General features: G+C 46.1%; 1 protein-coding gene across 3 annotated transcripts in view; it reads right to left on the reverse strand.

The window, feature by feature from the left end:
• Positions 1-20484, reverse strand: part of LOC308439469 (S-adenosyl-L-methionine-dependent tRNA 4-demethylwyosine synthase TYW1) — a 74021-nt gene extending 53537 nt beyond the window's left edge. Inside the window, exons 1-8 of one of the 3 annotated variants that reach the window (XM_080941292.1) lie at positions 20359-20484; positions 19087-19217; positions 16472-16591; positions 12849-12950; positions 11442-11636; positions 9893-10171; positions 4776-4898; positions 2247-2364 (exon numbers count right to left, since the gene is read on the reverse strand). In XM_080941292.1, the coding sequence (XP_080797418.1) occupies positions 2247-2364; positions 4776-4898; positions 9893-10171; positions 11442-11636; positions 12849-12950; positions 16472-16591; positions 19087-19217; positions 20359-20362 (1072 nt within the window). In that variant the 5' untranslated portion in view covers positions 20363-20484. Of the gene's footprint in view, positions 1-2246; positions 2365-4775; positions 4899-9892; positions 10172-11441; positions 11637-12848; positions 12951-16471; positions 16592-19077; positions 19218-20358 lie in introns of all 3 variants that reach the window. The other 2 variants (XM_080941291.1, XM_080941293.1) reach the window with 2 other exon arrangements.
• Between the last annotated feature and the right edge of the window lie 1624 nt (positions 20485-22108).

Genomic DNA, 22108 nt, shown 5'->3' on the forward strand with positions numbered 1-22108 from the left:
CACATAACTGATTTTGTATATCATATGTAATATAGAATCCATAATGAAAGAGAAATGCCATTTGTCTTTCTGAGCCGGGCTTACTATAATCATCTCCAGTATTGACTTTCCTACAAATATAATTTTGTTCTTCTTTACGGTCCAACAAAATGTGTATGGACATTTTCTTCATCCATTCATCTGCTGACACCGAGTCTGACTCCATCCCCATCTCGGCTAGTTGGCAGTTGTAGCCCTTTGGCTACAGGGCTGCAGTAAATGCAGCTCTGCAGTTATCTCTGTGGTTCTTTCTTTAGGTTAGGCCAGCAAGAGGACTCAGGAGGTAAAGGCATTTGCTGCCAAGCCTGAGTTCAATCCCTGAAACCCATATGGTGGATGGAGAGAACAAAAGTGCAGATGTGAAAGGCAATGAGGACTTCTGAAGTTGGGCTTAATGCATTTTGCATTATGATATGGCCTCGAGCCTGTAGGGGAATGAAGCCCAGGGAAAGGAAAGTGCTGGTCTGAATGAGAATGGCCCCCATAGGCTCAGATACTTGAATGCTTATTCCCAGTTAGTGGAACTGTCTGGGAAGGATTTGGAGGTGTGGCCTTGTTGGAGGCAGTGTCACTCAGGGTAGGAATTGTTTCAAAAGTTCACACCATTCCCAGTTATCTCTCTCTGCCTCCTACTTGTGGATAAGATGTAAGCTCTCAGCTACTGCTCCTGTACCATGTGCCACGCTCCGCCCCCATGATAGTTATAAACTCTACTCTGAAACTGTAAGCCCTATAAACTCTTCTATACGTTGCCTTGATCATACTGTCTCTTCACAGCAAAAGAAAAATAAGACCTTGAACATAAAAGGATTTCCAGATCTAAGCCAGGTGGTATTAACATGTGCCTCTAATCCCAGCACTTGGGAGGCAGAGGCCGATGGATCTCTGAGTTCCAAGCCAGTCTGGTCTACAAATCAAGTTCCAGGACATCCAGGGCTACACAGAGAAACTCTGTCTTGAAAACAAACAAACAAACAAATAAATAAATAATAAGACTGCCAAATCTGATGGGCTGGAGAGAAGGCTCAGCAGTTAAGAGCACTTGCTGTTCTTTCAGAGATGCTGAGTTCAATTCCCAGCACCCACATGGCAACTTGCCACTGTCTATAACTGTAGTCCCATGGGATTCAGTATCTCCTACTGGTGTAAAAATGTATATCAGATGAAACACCCATATACATATAAGTAAATCTTCAAAAAAAAAAATGTGCCCGATCTGAAGATGACAGAAGCTAAACTGAAAAGTGAGACAAGATACAAAGAATTTAACAAATGGAAACATCAGTGAACTTTGGTCAAATGCAAGCAGCCATGAAGACATGTAGCACAGTCCCCGAGGAACAAGGAGAGGACATAATAAAAAATACTGAAGAAATAATAAAACTCAAGTAATGGGTTCGAGAGATGACTCATATGGGTTAAGAACACTGGCTACTCTTCCAGAAGACATATGTTCAACTCCCAGAACCCATACTGTGGGTCCAAACCATCCAGTTTCAGAGGATCTGGAGGTGGTGTCCAAACATGCATGCAGGAAAACCAAGGCAGGAGGAGCAGAAGTTCAAGGTCATCCTCTATTTGATAGCAAGGTTGAAACTATTCTGGAATACACAAGACCCAAAAGAAAGCCTGAGAAAGGGAGATGGGGAGAGAGTGTCCTAGGCAGCTCTGTCTTCCCCAGACGATGATCGACCTTGCTGCCAGCTCCTCTGGATGGACTAAGACCTAGGTATGTCCAGAGAGCATCAGAAATGGAGGACTCCGAGGAAATAAATGCTCCTCTGATGGAGTCGAGTGAGCAGTTTATATAAGGCAGTGCTACTGAGGAAGGTGGGCTGGTTGGAGGAGTGGCTAAGGGTGTGGCTGCTTCCTGTTTCCAACTATCTACTTCTACTTTGAGGTCTCTCCCAGGAAGTTCTGCTGCTGCATGGCTCTAACTCATTACAGACCCAGAAACATGAACCACAGGAGCAGGAGCCACACAGACTAAGTGTCTGACACTGAGCTAGATAAATGCTTTCCTGTACTATTTTTCTCAGGTCCCAGTGCCCTAAGTTCTGACTAACACATGCTATGACTCAACGGCCACACTAACCAACATGAGACGTCTTTGTCTCCTGTGACAAGCCTGCCCTGTGCTTCCCATCCTGAGCATCAAGCTGAGTGCACAGGTGAACAAGAATGTGCCAGTCCAGGCAGGTGGTCACCTTGTTTAGTCAGGGCCTCCCGCAGAGCAGGTGTTATCATAGCTCTTGCTTCGCTGTCCTCATTCTTCGGTGAGTTTCTCTGCACAACAGCTTTCTCCTCCTGTTGAGTCTTTTCTCTCTGTGTTCAATTGAGAAAATAAAATCCAAAATTGGCAACAACCAAGACTCCGTAGGAACAGTGAAGAGGTTCAGGCAACCAAGGTGAGACCCAGCATCCCACAGGGTGAACTCACAGAGAGATATGATCAAAAGACACACTACCAGGGTCCAACAAATAAATTAGTAAATGAAACAAAACGTAACCATAAAAACCCAGCCTAAGTCAGTAGTCCATCTGCTTAAAAAGTATTTAATTTTTATTAGACTTTATTTACTTTATTAGAGCGTATGTGTGTGGCAGTCGGTAGACAACACTTGGGAGTTGGTTCTTTTCTCCTCTGTGCACACCCCAGAGACTATAAACTCAGACAAGTCAGGCTTGTAGCAAGCACTTTTACCCCCGAACCATCTTGCCTGCCCCAAGATCAAACATTTTAAACAATCAAACACAGACAAACTGCCTAACTTTGGCAAATTACTGACTTTCTCTGAATTTCAACTTCTTCACCTAAAAAGGAGGCAGAAAGCAAGTATTAAATAAACCACCCTTTCGGGCTGGGGGCCACAGGGGGCGCATGCCTCCAATCCCAGCACTCGGGAGGCAGAGGCAATCGGGTCTCTGTGAATTCAAGGCCAGCCTGGTCTACAGAGCTAGTTCTAAGCCAAGCAGGACCACAAAGAGAAACCCTGTCTTGAAAAAAAAACCAAAGATAGTAATATAAACTAACTACAGCTCCTAGCAGGAGGTGCACACTCCCACTGGCACACTTGAGAAAGGAGGCAGAGAAAAGCAGAAGAGGAGGGAAAAAGAAGAGAGAGGGAGGGAAGAGGGAGGGAAAAGGGAGGAAAGGAGGGAAACGGGAGAGGGATTGGGATTCAAGGGCAGCAAGCTCTCAAACAGTGAACGAATACAGTTCAGGCTGCCTCTTCTACCTTCTTACTCTGAGAAAAATCAACCACATTTCATCTTCAAAATCAGCACTCCAAATGCCTAAGTGCAATCACAATGCAAAGCCAATACAAGATGCCCTCTGCCAGTGCAGCCTCCAAATGGAACTAAAAACATTACAAAAAAAAAAAAAAAAAAAAAAAACAAAAAAACACAATCACGTGTTCTCATCGGTGGCTACACACCAAGTTCAAGGCCAGCCTGGGCTACATTTGACTCTCAAAGAAGCAGTAACCAAAAAAACAAGAAAAGACAAATAGAAAGAAAGGATTCAAGCTATAACTCAATGGCACCACAGAGTCTAGCATATACAATGGTTCCAAAGTTAATACACAGCAATACAATGAATTAAATACATGTGTGCAAACATATATACATGAAATGAAGAAAAAACACTGGTGACTTATTTTTAGGTCTTTTGGAAAATGAAAAATACACACAGCCCCTTCCATTTGATGGTTTTTATGGAAAATGTTTAAATACTGTAAGCTGGCAGCTTTCAGGTCCAACATCATTTCATTTCCAAAACTAGTAAATAGCAAAGATAAAAGTTTTCATTGATGTGTTCTCTAGCGACCTCTACTGGCCATAAGACAAAAAGCAAAGAAATATGTCCTAACCTCACTAGGCAAAGCCTTAAGGCATATGTAAATTCCAGAATTCTATCTAAATCTGCTACTTAATTTTCCATTTAAAGACTTCCCATAAAGATAATTGCATTTTCAGTAAAAAGCCAAGAATTACTTTCACTGTATTACAGTCTGACTGATTTGGGAAAATGAGCATAAAAGAACTCACATTTTTGTTTTTTGGTTTGTTTCTTTGAGACACGGTCCTTCTGTTTAGCCCTTGCTGTGCTGGAGCGAGCTCTGTAGACCAGCATAGCCTGGAACACACAGAGATCCTCCTGCCTCTGCCTCTCCAGGATTCAAGTCCTGTATACCACCCAGCGGTGGCTGGGCTTCCATTTGAAATCAATGATAAAGAATGCTCCACAGCCCTGAGTGCCCTCTCCGAACCAGTTGTCCTCCTCAGCCTCTGCATTAATATCTACCTGTCCTCCAGGAGCCTGTTTACACAGAACTGAACAACAACTTGGCAAAGTCCACGGAAGGGCCAGAGAAAAGGCTCAGCAGAGAAGTACCCTTGCCGCACCCCTGAGAGCTTGATCCAACTGTGGGGACCCACAGGCTGGAAGGAGAATAAAACCATTCACAGATGCTGTCCTCTATGCCCGTGTGCCTGTGTGCCCCTACACACATATAACACACAAAGTACATACACATGTGAAGTAAGTGTCATTCTTAATGTTCAAAGTTCATGTAAATATAGCAAAACAAAAAAGACAATCAACAAAAACAGAAACCCTTCCAGGTACAAGCTAGAGATCCAACTGCCTTTCCTTCAACTGTGCTGCGCCACAAGCTAGGAGCTGAATGGAGCACAGACTCCAACTGCAGCAGCCCCCAAAGGAACAGTACCTTTTCCCTCTTCATGGAGTTCATAATGTTGCCCAGGTCCTCGACGTCAACCACAGAATTCAGGCTCTGATAATCCTGGGCTCCAGGCTCGTCCTCGCTGCTGCTCTCACAGGGCTCTTCCTCCTGCAAGGCGAGAGCTTCAGAATCCCACACAAACCTCATCTTTCACGCCGCCTTCCACAGGCGTCCTGGTTCTTTTATTGTGCTGGGGTGGTTCTGTGTTGCTGGGGATGGACTCCCTGGCCTTTCACAATCCTGGGCAGGTGCTCATCCACTGCTACACTTCCAAGTACCTGGACAGTATTTTCCTGTGATTTTTCTTTGCTGTTTTTTAATCCTTATTTTGTGTTACATAAATGATCACGCACATGTGTGTATGTGTGTGTATGTGTGTGTATGCATATACAAGTGCCATGGTGTGTGTGTATTCGCGCACATACAAGTGCCATGGTGTACCTGTGAGGTCAATGCTTCCTTTTATCTATGTGGCTTCCAGGGATGGAACTCCGGTCATCAAGCTTGGTGGCAAATACCTTTATGTTCTGAGGTATCTTACTAGCCCCCCCCTTTATAGTCTTAATCTTTAAAAATATAAACCATCTTATATTTCTGGCATCAAAGTGATCCCTGTGAAAAGGCATCACATAGTGTGTCTAGAGAGATGGCTCAGTGGTTAAGAGCACTGACTGCTTTTCCAGAGGTCCTGAGTTCAGTTCCCAGCACCCACATGGTGGCTCACACTGTCTCTAATGTCGGTTCTAGGGGATTTGGCGCCCTCTTCCGGCCCCCATGGGTGGGGGGCTGCATCCACATGGTGCACAGACCTACTTGCAGGCCACATAAACAAAAAAACCTCAAGAGTGACCAAAAACTAGTCCCTCAGCAAAGCTGCCATGTGATAACGGACTGGACAACGCTCAGGAGATGAAGACGCCAGGCAGAAGTGGGAACAGTGGTTGTGGAGTAGCTCAGCAGGACAGACAGCTCTTCCTAGCAGGCTTGAGGCCACCAAAAGCAGATGGGGCCACTAAGAAACTGCAGTGAGTCATGGTGCCTGCCACAAATCCTGGCAGCCTGGGCTCTATCTCCTGGAGTCACTGGGTGGACGGAGAGAACTAACTCCTGCAAGGGGGGCATCTGACCTCTACACATGCTCTGTGGCATGTGTGCACACGTGAAAACACGCGCACACACAAATTTTTTTTTTTTTAATTTTGGGCAGAAACTTGTTTGCTTCTAGATGACAAAATAGTAATGTGTTAATAGTCACAAAAAAATGTCACCCAACAATGGGCCATATGTGTGGCAGTGGCCTGTGAGCCCATACTGCCTGTGACTTTCAGCGTATAAGCTGATACTCACCCAGCACTGGAACAGCCTGAACATGTCACAGCTCAGAACATATTTTGGGGTTAAACGCCATGCGCCTGTGACTCATTTCTGCAGACAAGTATAGCAAAATGATTTCAGTTCAGTGCTGTATAAAGGGTCAAAGGTCAGCATTTCTGGAAAAAGAAACAATCCCAGCCTCAGCTACACAGCTCTGCCCAGCTTAACACAGATGCTGCTGTGCAACAGGGAAAGATGAGTCCAGCTTCAACCCGGCCCTCCCGGGAAGTAAGTCTGGGGAGGTAGACAGTGACTGTGCTGCCATAGCGTGTAAAGAGCCCTGGTTCTGGCCCAGCACTGGATAAACACACCTGGTGCTATGCACCTATATTCCTAGCACACTGAAGGTGGAGGCTGGAAGATCAGAAGTTCAAGGTCATCCTCAAGCAAGTGGATATCAATCAATGCCACCTGAGCTACATGAGACCCTGTCTCAAAATTAATCAATTTAATTGAAATTTTTAAATTGACAGCAGGTGGCATTTAGATGGCGAGACACTTAGCTGACCATCTTGGGCTCCTCTGTAGCTCAGGGTCAGAGCCTCATCTCTGACAGAGACAAACTTACTGCCTCTCAAAGGAACTCATTTCATCATCACATAAAATCTAATCAGAACTGCCACTAACTTGGCTCTCTGACCTTCACAAAATTTAAAACCTGTCTTCAATAAAAGATGAATGCAGACGATTCAAGAGACGGCTCAGCTGCCAAAAGCACCGGCTGCTCTTGAAGAGCCTAAGCTCTGTTCCTAGCATCCGCTCGGTGGCTCACAAAGGTCTGAGACTCCAGTTGTATGGATCCCACACTCTTTTCTGGCCTCCAAAGGTGCCATATGCATGTGCTACACAAATAAAAACACTCGAAGGCAAAAGACCCACACATACAGTTAGGAAAAAAAAAATGAATGTTTAAAAAAAAAACAGAAGAAGTTAAATGTAACTCATGGAAGCCACTGGGGTTAGAAAATTAGCATTCCCTTCCTCCCCAGAAAGATTCCAGTCCAATTACAGCAACACAGGGGTACAGACATTAGAGTTCTCACGCTGTGCCTAAAAGGTTTAGGGATAAGCAACCACAGTAGGCTGCCTCTGTCATGGAACAACTGACCAGACATTAAGAGAACGTAAAGCTGTAAGAGTGGATGGGAAAAGGCGCCTAAGTTGGTGGGAGGTAGAATACAAGCAACAATAAGCCACTGAGAAATCACCAGAAAACTGGGAAACAATGTGTAAGGGTGGAGGAGAGATGTGGGGAGATCACATCCTGGAAGGAAAATGGCAGAGGCTTCTAAAGTGCTTGAAAAGGGCTGGGGAAACTCTTCAGTGGTTAGAGTGCTTGCTGGGCGAACATGAGGCCCAGAGTTCGGATCCCTAGTTGGAATCCACACGAATGCTGGCTGAGTGTGGCTGCCCACCTGTGCTCCTGCCTGACCAACATGCAGAGCAAGCCGGTGGGGAGATCAGCCATCTGTCTGTCTGTCTGTCTATCTCTCTCTCTCTCTCTCTCTCTCTCTCTCTCTCTCTCTCTCTCAGCACTGGGTGACAGATACCCTGCCTCAGTGAACAGGGTACAAGAGCAGCCAAACATGATTCCAAACATGAACATCCGCCATCCACATATGTACATATACACAAACACACATATGCCCACAAGCGTGCAAAAATCATGCATACACACACAGGCACACCACATACACATGGATAAACATGGGGGGAAACTTTAAAACAGAGTCTAAAAGGAGAACAGTGTAGCCCGTGTCTACCTGAAATACACAGGCTGACGGAATGGACAGACGGCAGACAGGAGCAGCTGTGGAAAGCCGCTACAGTACACTAGGGAAGAGAGTTGCTGGCCATCCGCGGGTAACGGGAGAGCAGATGCCTGGTGATCAAACTCTGTCATTTGATACCTATGCTCAGCACCAAGGACCCCAGAGCCGCAGTAGCTGGTAATGAAGAGAGGGAAAAGCAAGATGGAGGTGGAAAACGGGGAGTGAGCAGGGGCTAACGTCAGGTAAAGGGGCAGGGCTTCTGAGAGAGTATGAGAAACTGCCGATGATGATGATGAAGAAAAGGAAGAAGGACACACTGACACACACTTCTGATCCCAGCTCTCAGGGCTACATGATGAGACCCTGCCTTTAAAAAAACATTGCTCTTTCCAAGTGCAGCGGTGTGTCTCCGTAATCTCAGCAGTCAGGAGAGAGGTCACCTGTCACCAGGTCAAGGCCAGCCTGGACTACACACACCCAGTTCCAAGGCAATAGAGAGCACAGGGCAAGGCCCTGTCTTAAAAAGGAAAGAAAAAAGGAAAAGAACCTAGCGGCACAAGCCTGTGATGCCCATTATTCAAGAACCTAAAGCAGGAAAGTTCCACAATCAGCCTGCACTAACAAGTGACTTCAAGGATAGCCTGGGCAACTTGGTGAGATCCCTTTGCCAAATAAAAAGGAAAAGAAAAAAAAAAAAAAAAAATCAAGATGGGTACCCATGTGATCCCAGCACACCATGCAGGAAGATCTAGAACTTATGGTCATCCTCAGTTATATGTCAAGTTCAACAGCTGAATGAGACCCTGTCTAAAACAAATCAAAAAGGGCGGGCTGGAGCTATATGGGCAAGACCTACGATCCCATTCAATCCCCACAGGAAGAAAACAAAGGACTCTGGTTTTGTGTGGCTGCACACTTCTTCAGTGTATCTGGAAGGTCAAAACAAGAGATGGTGTGTTTGAGGCCAGCCTCACAGGCAGAAGAAAACTGTAGCCAAAAAGCAAAAAGGAAACCCTACACCACCTTTATAGAAGAAAAGCATTGTCGCTGAAGCTGTGAGGGCAAGGAGCAGCCAGTCCGGGAGATGGACTGACCATTTACACAGCAAAAGTGGAGAAAAAGACACAGTGAGCCATCACTCAAAGCGGTTCCTGAAGGATGTGGCCAGGCGGCCAGGCAGAAGACCCCAGCTGTGACCACAGCAGCTACCGTGCAGCCTGAAGACAAGTCTAAGGAAGTGGATACCTGGGGAGTTGTCCAAAAATAATGCTTAGAGACCAAGGGAGTCGGCAGGTGAACCTAGGATGACCTGCCGCTTTAACAAGAGTGAGCAACAGTCACTGGGGTCAGGATACACACTCAGACCGAGACATATGTCACTCCTCTTAGTTTCCATTTCTTGACCAAAGAAGATGGTAAAAGTCAGCCTGACTCAGCAATGCATCTGTGAAAGGGACAAAAACGGGTGTCATGGCCCTGAGCTTTAAGGCCCAGTGCTTGGAAACTGAGGCTAGCTCCAGCTAAGTAATGAGCTCCAGGCCAGCCTGGGCTACATGAATCAGACAGTGTCAGACAAAAGGGAAAAGGGAAGAGAAGTGAGAAAGGAGGAAAAAGAAGAAAAGAACAAAGGAAAGAAGGAAGAAAGGAAGGAGAACGAAGTAGAATGAAAAGAAGGAAGAGAAGAACAGCAGAGGAAGAAGAAAAAAGAGGAAAAGCAGGCAGGAGGGGAAGGGAAAGGGAAAGAGGGAAGGAAGAGCTACATAATACACAGCTAGCACCTAGTACAAGTCACAAGCTGAGCTCTCTGAAATAGCTGCACCTGAGTTTCATTCAGATCATCTAACTAGGGTAGAAGTAAAGTCAGGTATCTCCACACAGCCACACATGCGCTCATGTGCGCTCTCTCTCTCTCTTACACACTTACCTACACACACACACAGGAGCATAAACACACACCTCAGCATCCACAGGATGCAATTCGCCTTTCGGGTGAGGCCGCACATCTGGGCCGTGATGGGCCGACTCGCACTTCCCTCTCTTACAGTCCCCACCACAGGTCTTTTTCTCCCCTCTCTGAAGGGCCTGCAGCCGGGAGATGAACTTGGTCTTCCAGGCTGTGAAGTCGGCCTCGATGCTGCCATGTTTGCTCTGAACTGCATTGCAGTCGCCTTCCCCTCGGGTCAGCACCCGCTGGGCACCAAGCATCCAGAGCCACTTGTCAACGTTCGTGCTGACCTTTAGGAGGGAAGAGAGAGACACACACTGAAAAACCCGCAAACCACAAACACACAAACTCAAAGTCCAATCTGTCCTCCAAAGCAGACCTCCAGGCTGCACTGCAGAAACCCAGTGTCGGGGCTACAGTCCAGGAGCGTCTGTGGAGGAACACAGCAGGGGTCCATACAACGCTCTTCCAGCTCCAAGCTGGCCTGTCAGCCTAGCTACTCAGGAGTTGGAGGATCTCAGGTCCAAGGCTTCTCTGGACTATTTAGCAAGTTTAAAGCCAACCTGGGCCACTTATGAGACTCTGTTCCAAAATAAAAAGGCTGGAAATATTCCTCAGTGACAGAGCTCTTGCCTAGTACACAGCAGACCCAGGGTTCAGTCCTCAGCACTGTATAAACTAGGTGTGGTGGCACACACTTCTGCATTGTCACAAGTCTGAGATGAAGGCAAGAAGATCAGAAGCTCAAGATTATTCTAGCTGAAAATGGAGCTGAGTGGCAAAGCCTAGAATCCCCCAGTGAGGGGCTGGGGGCGTGGCTCAGTGGTAGAGCCCCTGCCTAGAATTCCCCAGTGAGGGGCTGGGGGCGTGGTTCAGTGGTAGAGCCCCTGCCTAGAATCCCCCAGTGAGGGGCTGGGGGCGTGGCTCAGTGGTAGAGCCCCTGCCTAGAATCCCCCAGTGAGGGGCTGGGGGCGTGGTTCAGTGGTAGAGCCCCTGCCTAGAATCCCCCAGTGAGGGGCTGGGGGCGTGGCTCAGTGGTAGAGCACCTGCCTAGGATCCCCCAGTGAGGGGCTGGGGGTGTGACTCAGTGGTAGAGCACCTGCCTAGGATCCCCCCGGTGAGGGGTGAGGGGTAAGGGGTGAGGGGCGTGGCTCAGGTACTTGCTTAGCATGTTCAAGGCCCTAGGATCCATCATCAGCACCATAAAGAATCAACATTAATGTAATAATTTACTACTATTATTAGGGCTGGAAAGATGACTCAGCAGTTAAGAGAACCGATTGTTCTCCCAAAGGACCCACACTGAATTCCCAGCACCCACATGGCAGCTCACATGTCTAAAATTCTGGTTCCATGATATCCAGCACCTTTTTCTGATTTCTGCAGAGACCAGGCATACAAGTGTTGCACAGATAACCATGCAAGCAAAACAGACACACACACAAATTAAAAAATAATCAAAGTTCATAGGTTAGTTTTCACATATAATGTGTTCTCATGAGACCTTGTCTGTCTTTTGGTTAAGGAAAGACCTAGTTTTATAACTCACCACACACCTACCTTGTTGAAGTGGCTCCGGTACGCAGAGTCTCCCAGGCCAAACACTGCATAGTGCAGTCCCTTCAGGTAAGTTTTGCCAAAGCGGAAATCATTAGCCGCTTCTTCTAACCACTTGCAGAACCACTCTGCACTCTCTGTAGGGCGGCCGTCAGTGTACGTAGCAACCAGGAAGGCACAGACGGTTTTCCTAGCAATCTGAATGAAGCGGCATTTGGGTCAGGAGGACAGTGGAAGCATGATTCCGAAAATATTCAAGACAAGAACGGAGAAATGACTCTGTGGTTCAGAATACCCGCTGCTCTTACAGAGAACCCAGGTTCTTTTCCCAGAACCCACACAGTGGATCAGAATCAGCTATAACTCCAGTTCCAGGGGAATCAACAAAGCCCTCTCTGGCTTCCATGGACACCAGGCACGCACACAGTGCATTTATAGACAAGCAGGCAAATGCTGATAGTCAATGTCTTAGGGTTTACTGCTGTGAACAGACACCATGACCAAGGCAACTCTTATAGGACAATATTTAATTGGGGCTGGCTTACAGGTTTAAAGGTTCAGTTCATTATTAAGGCAGGAACATGGCAGCATCAAGGCAGGCAATAGTGCAAGAGGAGCTGAGAGCTCTACATCTTCATCTGAAGTCTGCTACCCGAATACTGACTCTTAAGCAGCTAGGAGGAGGGTCTTAAAGTGCACGACCAAATAAGGCCACACTTCTGAATAGTGCCATTCCCTGGGCCAAGCACATTCAATTCATGACAGTCAACAAATAAAAAGACATATTAAATCTTTAAAAAATAGTAATATGGAGGGTTTTGATTGTCTAAGTGAAGTTCATTTTTCAGATACAGGCATTGGAGTGGAACACAGTGGTTAACCAGGAATCCCTAAGAACTCTCAGGAAGCAGAGGCAAGAGGACTGCTGCGAGTCTGAGGTCAAGCCAGCGCTACTGGGCAGGATCCTGACTCAAAAAACAAATAGAGTCAAGGCAGAAGCCAGAAGAGGACATCACACTTCCCAGAGCTGGAATTATGGGCAGCTGCGAGACACCCAATGTGGGTGCCAGGAACCGAACCTGGCTCCTCTGCAAGAGCCACGGGAACTCTTAACTAGTGTTTCATCTCTACAGCCCCAAACTTGGGAGTTTTAACTGAGAAAAAAAAAAGAGAAAAAAAAAAAAAAAAAAAAAAAAGAGAGCTGGAGAGATGACTCTGGTTAAGAGCACTGACTACTCTTCCAAAGGTCCCGAGTTCAATTCCCAACAACCACATGATGGCTCACAACTATCTGTAATGGGATCTGATGCCCTCTCCTGGTGTGTCTGAAAACAGCTACAGTGTACTCACATTAAATAAATAATCTCTTAAAAAAAAAAAAAAAAAAAAAAAAAAAAGACATTTACCAACCTCTCCTATCAGATTGTCATCTGGATCATATTCCTTCAGATTAATAATGGTCACAGGCAGGTCCAGAGAGGTGACAGCTTTGGCAAGAATCACTGCAAATCCCTAGAAAGAGAAGAAGATAATAAACTCTTCAGTGTACCAAATAAGGGAAGCATGGCCGCTGTTTGCTCCAGGTGGCAAGGGAGCATGGCACCCCTTGTGGTGGATGCTGGACGCTTCTTTAGCAACTTTGACTTGAGCGGTCATCACTGTGAACAGGGGGTTCTTATCCTCTGCTTCCGGAGTTCTCAAGCCCATCACTGAGATGAGGCACTGGGTGGTGTTCCCACGCTATAAAGGTGTGCCCAGGGATAAATCACACTGCTTTTGGTGCTCTATCCCAGTAGGAAGAGGAAAATTGTGACGAAAATGGAAATAGAGAAGCCGGGGCTGGTGAGATGGCTCTGTGCACAAAGGAAGGCACTTGCCCCCAAGCTTGATGAGCTGGGTTGATTCCTGGGGCTTACATGATAGCATGATAGAAAGATAAAACCAACTGACCTCCACACACATGTACACATACGACAGATATACATGATTGTTTTGTTTTGTTTTTTAACTTTATTTTAGACTGGGGAAACAGTTCACTGGATAAAGTGCTTGTAGCATAAGATGAGGACCTGGCTTGTATCTGTGTAAAGCCGGACACAGCGGCACACACTGGAATCCAGTGCTCCTACACGATGGGACATGGAGACAGGAGACTCCCAGAAGCTAGTACGCTAAACTAGCCTGGGGTCCACAGGCTTAAACAACACAGACCCAGTCTCAAACAGAGTAGAAAATGAGGACAAACACCTAAGTTTGTCTTCTGACCTCAACTTATACACTCTGGCACGTGCAGACCCACACTCAACACCCAAAACAACAAAAAAAAAAAAAAAAAAAAAAAAAAAAAAAAAAAATTAAAAGAACCTAAAACCCAGCAAGATGTTTATGTATTTATAATCCGAAAATTTAGGAGTCAGAGAGGAGTGGGTCCCTGGGTCTCACAGACCAGCCAGTCTAGCCACATGCACATGTGCTGGTGTACACACAGGTGCTAGTATATGCACATGCACACAAACACAGCTGAGTGGCAGGGAATAAGAAGCTAGCTGACAGGCAGGAAGAGGCCCTGGAGTCAAGGTTGTGTCTGACAGAGCCCAGGAAAGCTCTGGCCTTAAGTCGACTACAGCAGGAAGAAGGTAGGAAACAGAATACCAAGTTACTATACCGCAGGGAGGGAGATACACTGATGTATGTCAGAGACCAGGGGTCAGTTGCCCTCTCCCCTGTAACAATCTTGTCAGCCCTCCCAAAACACATGAGCAAATGCTTCAGGAAAGCTCAAATTTCCAGGCAGGTAGGTTGACACTCAAGAAAAACACCCCTCCCTTTTGCTGCTTGGCATTCCCAGGACTTAGCCCCTATCACCACTTCACTGACCGTGCCAGCCTCGCCTCTGGGCAACATTACACAGAAGCAAACCACACAGACAAAGCCCTGGTCCTGAAGATGCTTCTATAAAAGTGTCAGTAGAGCCACCAGGTGGTGATGAGCACCATGGAAGAAAGGATGAAAGGAGAGGTGCAGGCTGGGGCAAGGAGAGCAAGGAGGTTACTATGCACAGAATGTCAGCACAAGGGTGTGTGTGAAAACCCTTGTTAGTAGTAAGTAGTCTACCCTTGTTACTCAGCCCAAAGTCCCTAAAACTCTTGAATTCACTATCTTGCCAGTGACATGACTCACCACAGAACCCTTAAAGGACTCCAGGACAGAGGCTGATGGCCAGGAAAACCAACCATGTGACTAGAATTTAATCACCAATGACCAACAATTAAAAGGAGCTATTATGTGATTAATATGTAAGAGAAAGCCTAAGGGTTAATCAGTAAAAGTCATTCTCTGGTATACACAGAATTTGAGGTCAGCCTGGAATAAAGGAAAGCTTGTCTGAAACAAAAAAATTATAAGGCTCTGAATGGGACCAGTGACACTGCTCAGTGGGTAAGTTAAGGCTCTTGCCACCAAGCAGGACAACCTGAGTTTGATCCCGAGGACCCACATAGTAAAAAGAGAGCCAACTCTGGCAGGTTGTCCTGAGCTCCATGTTGGGTGCAGTAGTGTGTGGTGCACATACACACATACATAACTTCAATAACCTAAAAGAATGCAGGTGGCCACAGCTGTAATACAGCGTGCACAGAGCCACACTGCTGTCATGAGGTGCATTAGTCTGGTGACTCTGAAGAGCCTGTGCCCACGCTGTTATATCCTTGCCCTCCTCCTAAGCAACTGCTTTCCCTGATCCCTTGTGCTTGAAATGTACAAAAGTGTTTCTGAATAAACTCCAGTTTCTCCCGTTGACAAATGACAGGCTGGAGAGATGGCTGAGCAGTTAAGAGCACCCTGACCTTCCAGAGGACCCAGGTTTAAATCCCAGCATTAGCATGCATGAAGGGTCACATCAATGTGTAGCTCCAATCCCAGGGGACCTGACCCCTTCTTCTGGCCCCAAGGGCTCCAGGCATGCAACAGACATGCAGGGAAAACATCCCTCACGTAAAATAAATTTTTATAAAATGGTAAAGTAACAATTACAAGGCCAGCGACACGGCTCAGTGGGTAAGGGCCAACTACCAAACCTGATGCCCAGAGTTTAAGCCTCCTCTCCCACCCTCCCATCTCCCCTTCCCTCTAGCCACATGGTAGACTCCTGCAACGTGTATGAACACGCAGGCTCAAACACACACTAAGCGAATAGTTTTTTAAATCAAATAATGAAGATAAGAAGTATTACCCCAAACAGGACTCCTGAGACCATCTCAAACCAAACAGCTGTCTGTATAACGTCCACGGGAGGGAAGCAGAACCCTCTCCAGCAGCACAGGAAATGATGTTTTTAGAAGGATGCATTTTCACAGCAGCCTTACTCGGTCTCTTCCTAGAAAGCACTCGGCAGTCCTGACCTTCTTTCCAGGGAAGCTGGTAGCATGTGCATCCAAGAAGAGCAGGCAAGGCTCTCCAGTCTGAGCCTGCCTCAACATCTACCTTCCCTGCCTCTAACACACTGACTGCACTGGCTAGATGTGCGAACTTGCCAGGGACAGAGCCCTTCCCTGGCATCAACACCATCATTCACTTCTCACTAGTGCCTGGCACATCCAACCAACAGCTGATAGCCACAGGCATCCCAAGGCAGCTATAAAAGCAGCACATTAAAAAAATAATAATAAAAAAAAATAAATCAAGCTTGCTTCATTACCAGAGTGCTCAACAACTTTTTCTACCTCGACTGTGGGGTTCTCACATGTGAGATTACAATGTCATGTCACAGTGTTGGATGTGCCCGAAGTCCACATCCTATCCCTACAGCAGAATCGCCATCCTCCGGAGGTAGACAAAGGCTTCAGGCTCCTTTGAGACCAGAACCCACAGACACTGGGACCAAAAGAAGGAAGCCATTCATCATTCCAGAAAGGAACGAAGAGAGAGGGGAGAAGCGATTAGAAGGCTGACAAAGCTAACTGCTGAAGGAGGGTTTCTGGAATTTTCTTTAAACATGGGGAAAACAAAGGAGAATCATGATGAGAAATGTTCACCTTGGCAGTGCCCGTCTGTGATCCGTAGAAAATCTTCACTGCAGACACATGTGTCTGCTTCTTCTGAGGGGAGAGGGAGCTATCAGGAGCTCCTGGGACACTCTTCTGGGAACGAGTGACCTTGAAGATGAACAAAGGAAGAGACTCCATCAAGACTCAACCTCAGGCAGAGGCAGGGGGATCTGTAAGTTCAAAGCCAGCCTTGTCTACAGAGGCATGAAACGCACAAGAAATTTAGAAGATTCAAGAAGCTCCCACCATGGTTCTATAAGCAGCAAACAATTGCCTGGAAGACTTTCCGGTGGAGCTGCCTGGCAGGTGTGCAGGAAGGAGCCACACCGGGGCAGGGCTTTCAGGCGGTGCAGCTTCCCAAGAGGCAGGCATGCTGCCGGAAGCAACCCCAGTAAACTGACTAGTTCACAAAGCAGGACTTGGATGAAAACATTTCTTCAGTCTGGCATAGCCCTCTCCTGAGGTGAACAGAAACAGTACCTGAGAAAGTGTCACGTGACAGGTGAGACGGGAAGTCAGTACTTGTAAAGAAGTGTGGTGCCATGTGTGCTCATGCGCACGCACACGTGAGTACAGTGATCAAAGATTAAAGAGGGTGTTGGAGTCCCTGGAACTAGAGGTACAGGCAGTGGGAGCAGAGCTGGAGTCCTCTACAGGAGCACACATCCTCTTAACCGCCAGGTCATTTCTCCATGTCCACAGCCAGTTTTTTATGTGGACTCTGGGAATTGGACTCTGGTTGTCAGATTGTCATGTCTGCATGGCTGTAACCCTCTGAAATTCTCTCCAGAGCCAAATATTTTCTATTCTTTCAACTTAATCCTAAAAACCACCAGGATGTGGCGAGCAAACTGGGTTCTGATGTTCTGACCTCTAGCGGGTATAAAAGGAAAGATTACCCTAATCCCTGAAAGCTTTATTTTTCTCATTTATTTATCTATTTACCCATCTATCTCTTCATTGATATATATATATATACATATATATATATATATATATATTTTTTTTTTTTTATTATTAAGGAAGGTTCTCTCTATGTAGCCCTGGCTGTGACCTCACTCCGAAGACCAGGCTGACCTCAAACTCAAGAGATTCACCTGCCTCTGCCTTCACAGAGTGTGGTGATTAAAGGCATGCACTACCACACCTAGGTATTTTTCTCTTGGCAAGTTAAAATTCCATTATAAAAATCTCCTGGATTCTAACTTAGGCCACATAGTCTTTAAAATGTTAAGGGAAAAAAAAATTAAGGCATTAAAAAAAATCTACACAAACAAAAATGTGATTTAATACCCTGTGGCATTAGGCTGGAAGAGTCACTCAGGAGTTTAAAACAGGAGGACTGCTCAAAGTTAAGGCTAGTTAGTGGCTACATAGTTAGTATGCAGCCAGGGATACAAAACACAGCTCTATCTCACCTAGCTGGGTAGGTGGGCAAAGGCTCCTGTGGCCAAGCCTGCTGACTGGAGCTCAATCTCTAGAACCTACAGTATGAAAGAAAGGAACCAACTTCTGAAAGGTGTCACCCCTCCTTGGAAGACAGACAGATATTATGGAAGAAAGGAACCAACTCCTGAAAGGTGTTGCCCCTCTCCCACACAGATAGAAACAAACACACACACACACACACACACACACACACACACACACATACCCCAAATAAATAAATAAACACCAAAAAAATGAAAAATAAGAACTCAGGGAGATGGCTCAGCAGTTAGGAGCACTTACTGCTTCCAGAGGACCTGGGTTCAACTCCAGCAACCACATGGTGGCTCACAACCATCTGTAATAGGATTCGATGCCCTCTTCTGGTGTGTCTGAAGACAACTACAGTGTACTCATATACATAAAGTGAATCTTTAAACAAAATAAAAACTCTAGAGGTTCTTTTTTAGCTTTTCTGTAGTTTTATGAAAGCTTTGAAAATTTGTCTTTCCTTTTGAAAAAGAAAAATGAAGGCAGGTGCTGGAGAAATGGCTTAAAGTTAAAAGCCATTGTTGTTCTGGCTGAGGACCTGAGTTCAGTTCCCAGCGCTCCCATGGTGGTTTACAAGCATCTGTAACTCCAAGTCCAAGAGACCCAATGCCCCCCTTTGACCTCCAAGGTCAACATACCTACATGCACGTGGTCAAAGACATACGTATAAAATGATTCTCAGGAAAAAAATGGGAGATGGATCAGACAGTACATCCATCAGTTACACACACACACACACACACACACTGAGGACCTGAGTTCAAACCCCAGTGCCCACATTAAAAACCTGAGTGTGGTGACACATACCTGAAATCCCAGTGCTGGGGAGGAAAAGAGAAAAAAGTTCTGGTTCACTGGCTAGCCACCATGGTCCAATCAGCAAACTCCAGGTTAAACGAGAGACCCCGATCACAAAATTAGATGAGGCATCAGAGACAAGGCTCAGTGGTCAAGAGCACACACCTGGCCAGTTACAACCACCTGTAACTCCTACTCCAGCAGATCCAATACCCTCTTCTGGCCTCCACAGGCACTATACACATACCCACACATGGGCCCCTAATTACAAATAAAATCTATTAAGGGGAGAGGTAGAGAGAGGAAAAAAAACCTACCCCAATTACCTGTTTCTTGACAATGATCTGGACACAAATCCAAAGGGTAACTCCCAGGGCACAGCCCATATATATGTAGAACCTGTTCATCCATAGCGACAGCAAAGGTGAGGAAAAGTCCCACACATCCAGAAGAGGACCTAAGTTTAAAACCACACAGATTTAACAACACAGCAGGGCAAACTTCATATTCAATGATCTAAGAAAGGTAGATAGCTGGGTCAGTTTTTTGGTTGAAACAAAGTCTCGTTTTGAAGACCAGGCCACCTTCAAACGTAAAACAACCCTCCTGCCTCTGTGTACAAATAGTCTTCTTGTGGTTGCTGTCACTGTTACTTTTTTTGTGACAGAGAGCCTCTCTATATAGTTATGGCTGTCCTGAAACTCACTAAGAAGACAGGCTGGCCACTTGCCTCTGCTTTCCAAGTGTTGGGAGTAAAGGCATGTGCCACCATTTAAAAAGATTTATTTGTGTTACTTTCAGTTACATGATGAAACTAGAGGCATGATGAACCTTGGAAGCCAGAGGTGAACTCCAGTCCTCTGGAAAAGTAGCAAGCATCCTTAACCACTGAGCAATTTCTCTAGCCCAAGTTTGATTTGTTTTCAATCAGAGCCTTAAACACAGAAACTGAAAAAGATGTTTTTCAAAGGACTAGAAATCTGAACTGTACTGTTTACAGGGGCTGTTCAGTAGACCCAGAAGCCTCAAAATATGTGTATAAGGAGTTACTCCCACCACCACCCGCCCCTGAAGTTAGGCCAGTTTCCATTGAAATGTATCCCTAAGTCTCAGATAGGGAAAAACCTAGTTAAGAGCATAAATTGGTCCTCCCTGCTCCCAGGAGCAACGGCCTCCTGCCAATATGTGCGTTTAGCAGGCTGAAGTAGGAGTAACACCGTTCATTTTTAAGGCTAACCTGGGCTATATCTGAGTCCCAGGCCAGCTTAGACTACACAGCGAGTTCCTAATCTGCCTGGGTAATGAGTTCCAGGTGAGCCTCGGCTATACACTGAATGCCGAGCCCATTGCTTCACATGTTGAGTTCCACACCTGGGCTACATGGTGAGTCCCAAGTTTTCCTGAGCTACACAGTGAGTTCTCAGTTAACGTGGGATACAAACAGAAAAACAAAGAGAAATGAAATAAGATGAAGGAAGGAAAAATAAGATACAATAAAAACAAAAAGTAAAACATCAAGTGCAGCAACCTATGGCCCTATGTGGGGAAGGAAGCTGTTTCCTCCTGCCCGCCCCAGACCCTGGCCAGCCCGGCCTCACCCATCCTCCGCGGAACCGGAGCCCCGCAAGTCGCCAGCAAACGCAGAGAGCGCGGGACTGAGATCAGGAGGGTCAGGTTTACGGGACCAGGGAAGCCATGCCGTCCGCAGACCGGTCTGCATTGGCCACAGAAGACAGGGGCGGGCCAGAAGAAGAAGACGGAGCTCGCGGAAACTCCAACCTCCTCTCTGATAGGCTCAAATAGAAAAGAGGCGGGACCAGAGAGAAGCCATCGATTGTAACCCTGGAAAAGATGCAAGAGCACTTCCTGTTCTTCTCCGATTGGCTCAGAGTGAAAAGGGGCGGGCCTGTAAGAAGCTCCGTCCAGAGAAGAAAAGGCAAAAGCAAGCGTGCTTCCGGCTCCACTAGGATTGGCTCGGAAGGGAAAAGGGCGGGACAGAAGGCAGTACTATCAAGAAATGAATGACAGACAGCTCTGCATGGTTCACACCATTAATCTTAACACTCCAGAGACACAGGTAAGCAGATCTCTAGGAGTTCCTAATTAGAGGACAGCTTTGTCCGCGTAATGAGGTCCAGGACATATGTATGCCAGGGCTATAGAGAAACCCTGTCTCAATAAATAAATAAATGAAAGAAAGAAACGAATTCAGCTTGGTAGCACAAGCACTCTTGAGGCTGAGACAGAAAGATCACGAGATTCAGGTTAGCTACTATTTAGAGAAAGAGTCTCACTGTATAGCTCTGGATGGCCTGTAACTTGCCTATGTGGAAAAAATGGCTTCGAATTTACAATGCAATTAGCCTGCCTCCGACTCCCAGGTGAACAAGTGCGTAGAACAAGAGAATTTTTTTTTTACTTCTTTAAAGAAATTGTGTCTGAGAGTGTGTGCGCGTGTGTGTGTCTTCAGACACACCACAGGGTATCGGATTCTATTGCAGATGGTTGTGAGCCACCATGTGGTTGCTGGAAATTGAACTCAGGATCGCTACAAAAACAGCACTCTTAACCAGAGCCATCTCTCCAGCCGCTCCAAGAGAATTTTTAAATGAGAAGAAAAGGGAGTCTAAAAAACAAGCAAATAAACAAAACGGACTAAGGGCACCCAGGTGTAGTAGCGCATACTTCTAATACCAATATTCGAGACTGAGACAAAATGAGGAGGATTGGATTGCCTACAAATTAGACTAAAATCCACTGTGACTATAGTAAGCAGTCCAGATGTACAGTGAGCGGGCTTATTTGCATTTTAACTGGAATTGTTTAGGTTAGAAAAGTAGAACTTGACGGGTGTATTAGACGAAGTGTCTGCTAACGGTATACGCACTTAAGTATTTAAGAATAAAACCATATGATGATTTGTTTTGAAGGAGATGATGAAAAAGGCTCTCAAACAACCGAGGCTGGCCTCGGACCCCCTGTGTTGGTGAAGATGGCCTTGAACTCTTTGTATCCTGTCTATACCTGCCAAATTCTGGTGTTACAGGCGATGGCCATCCCAATGAGTAATTCGTTGTAAAATAATACACTTAAAAGAGGGGGAACAGGTTGGTAATTATTGAATCAAGATGGAAGCTCGTTACACTTTTTAACCTCCTTTTTTGCCTCTAAATTTCTTCTCTTAAAACGTTAAAAATGAGTGCAGCGTCTGAATTCTGCAGAACTATTCAACCAGAATACCAAGTTTCCACCGGAACAATAAACATTACTCACCAGCCTAGAGGCATAACTGGCGCGTTTAAATGACGTCGCAACCGAACGGACCGCCTTTCTTTGAGGGCGGAGATA

The sequence above is a fragment of the Micromys minutus genome, assembly GCF_963924665.1.
Source record: "Micromys minutus genome assembly, chromosome: 29".
In the NCBI taxonomy this organism is placed as follows: domain Eukaryota; kingdom Metazoa; phylum Chordata; class Mammalia; order Rodentia; family Muridae; genus Micromys; species Micromys minutus.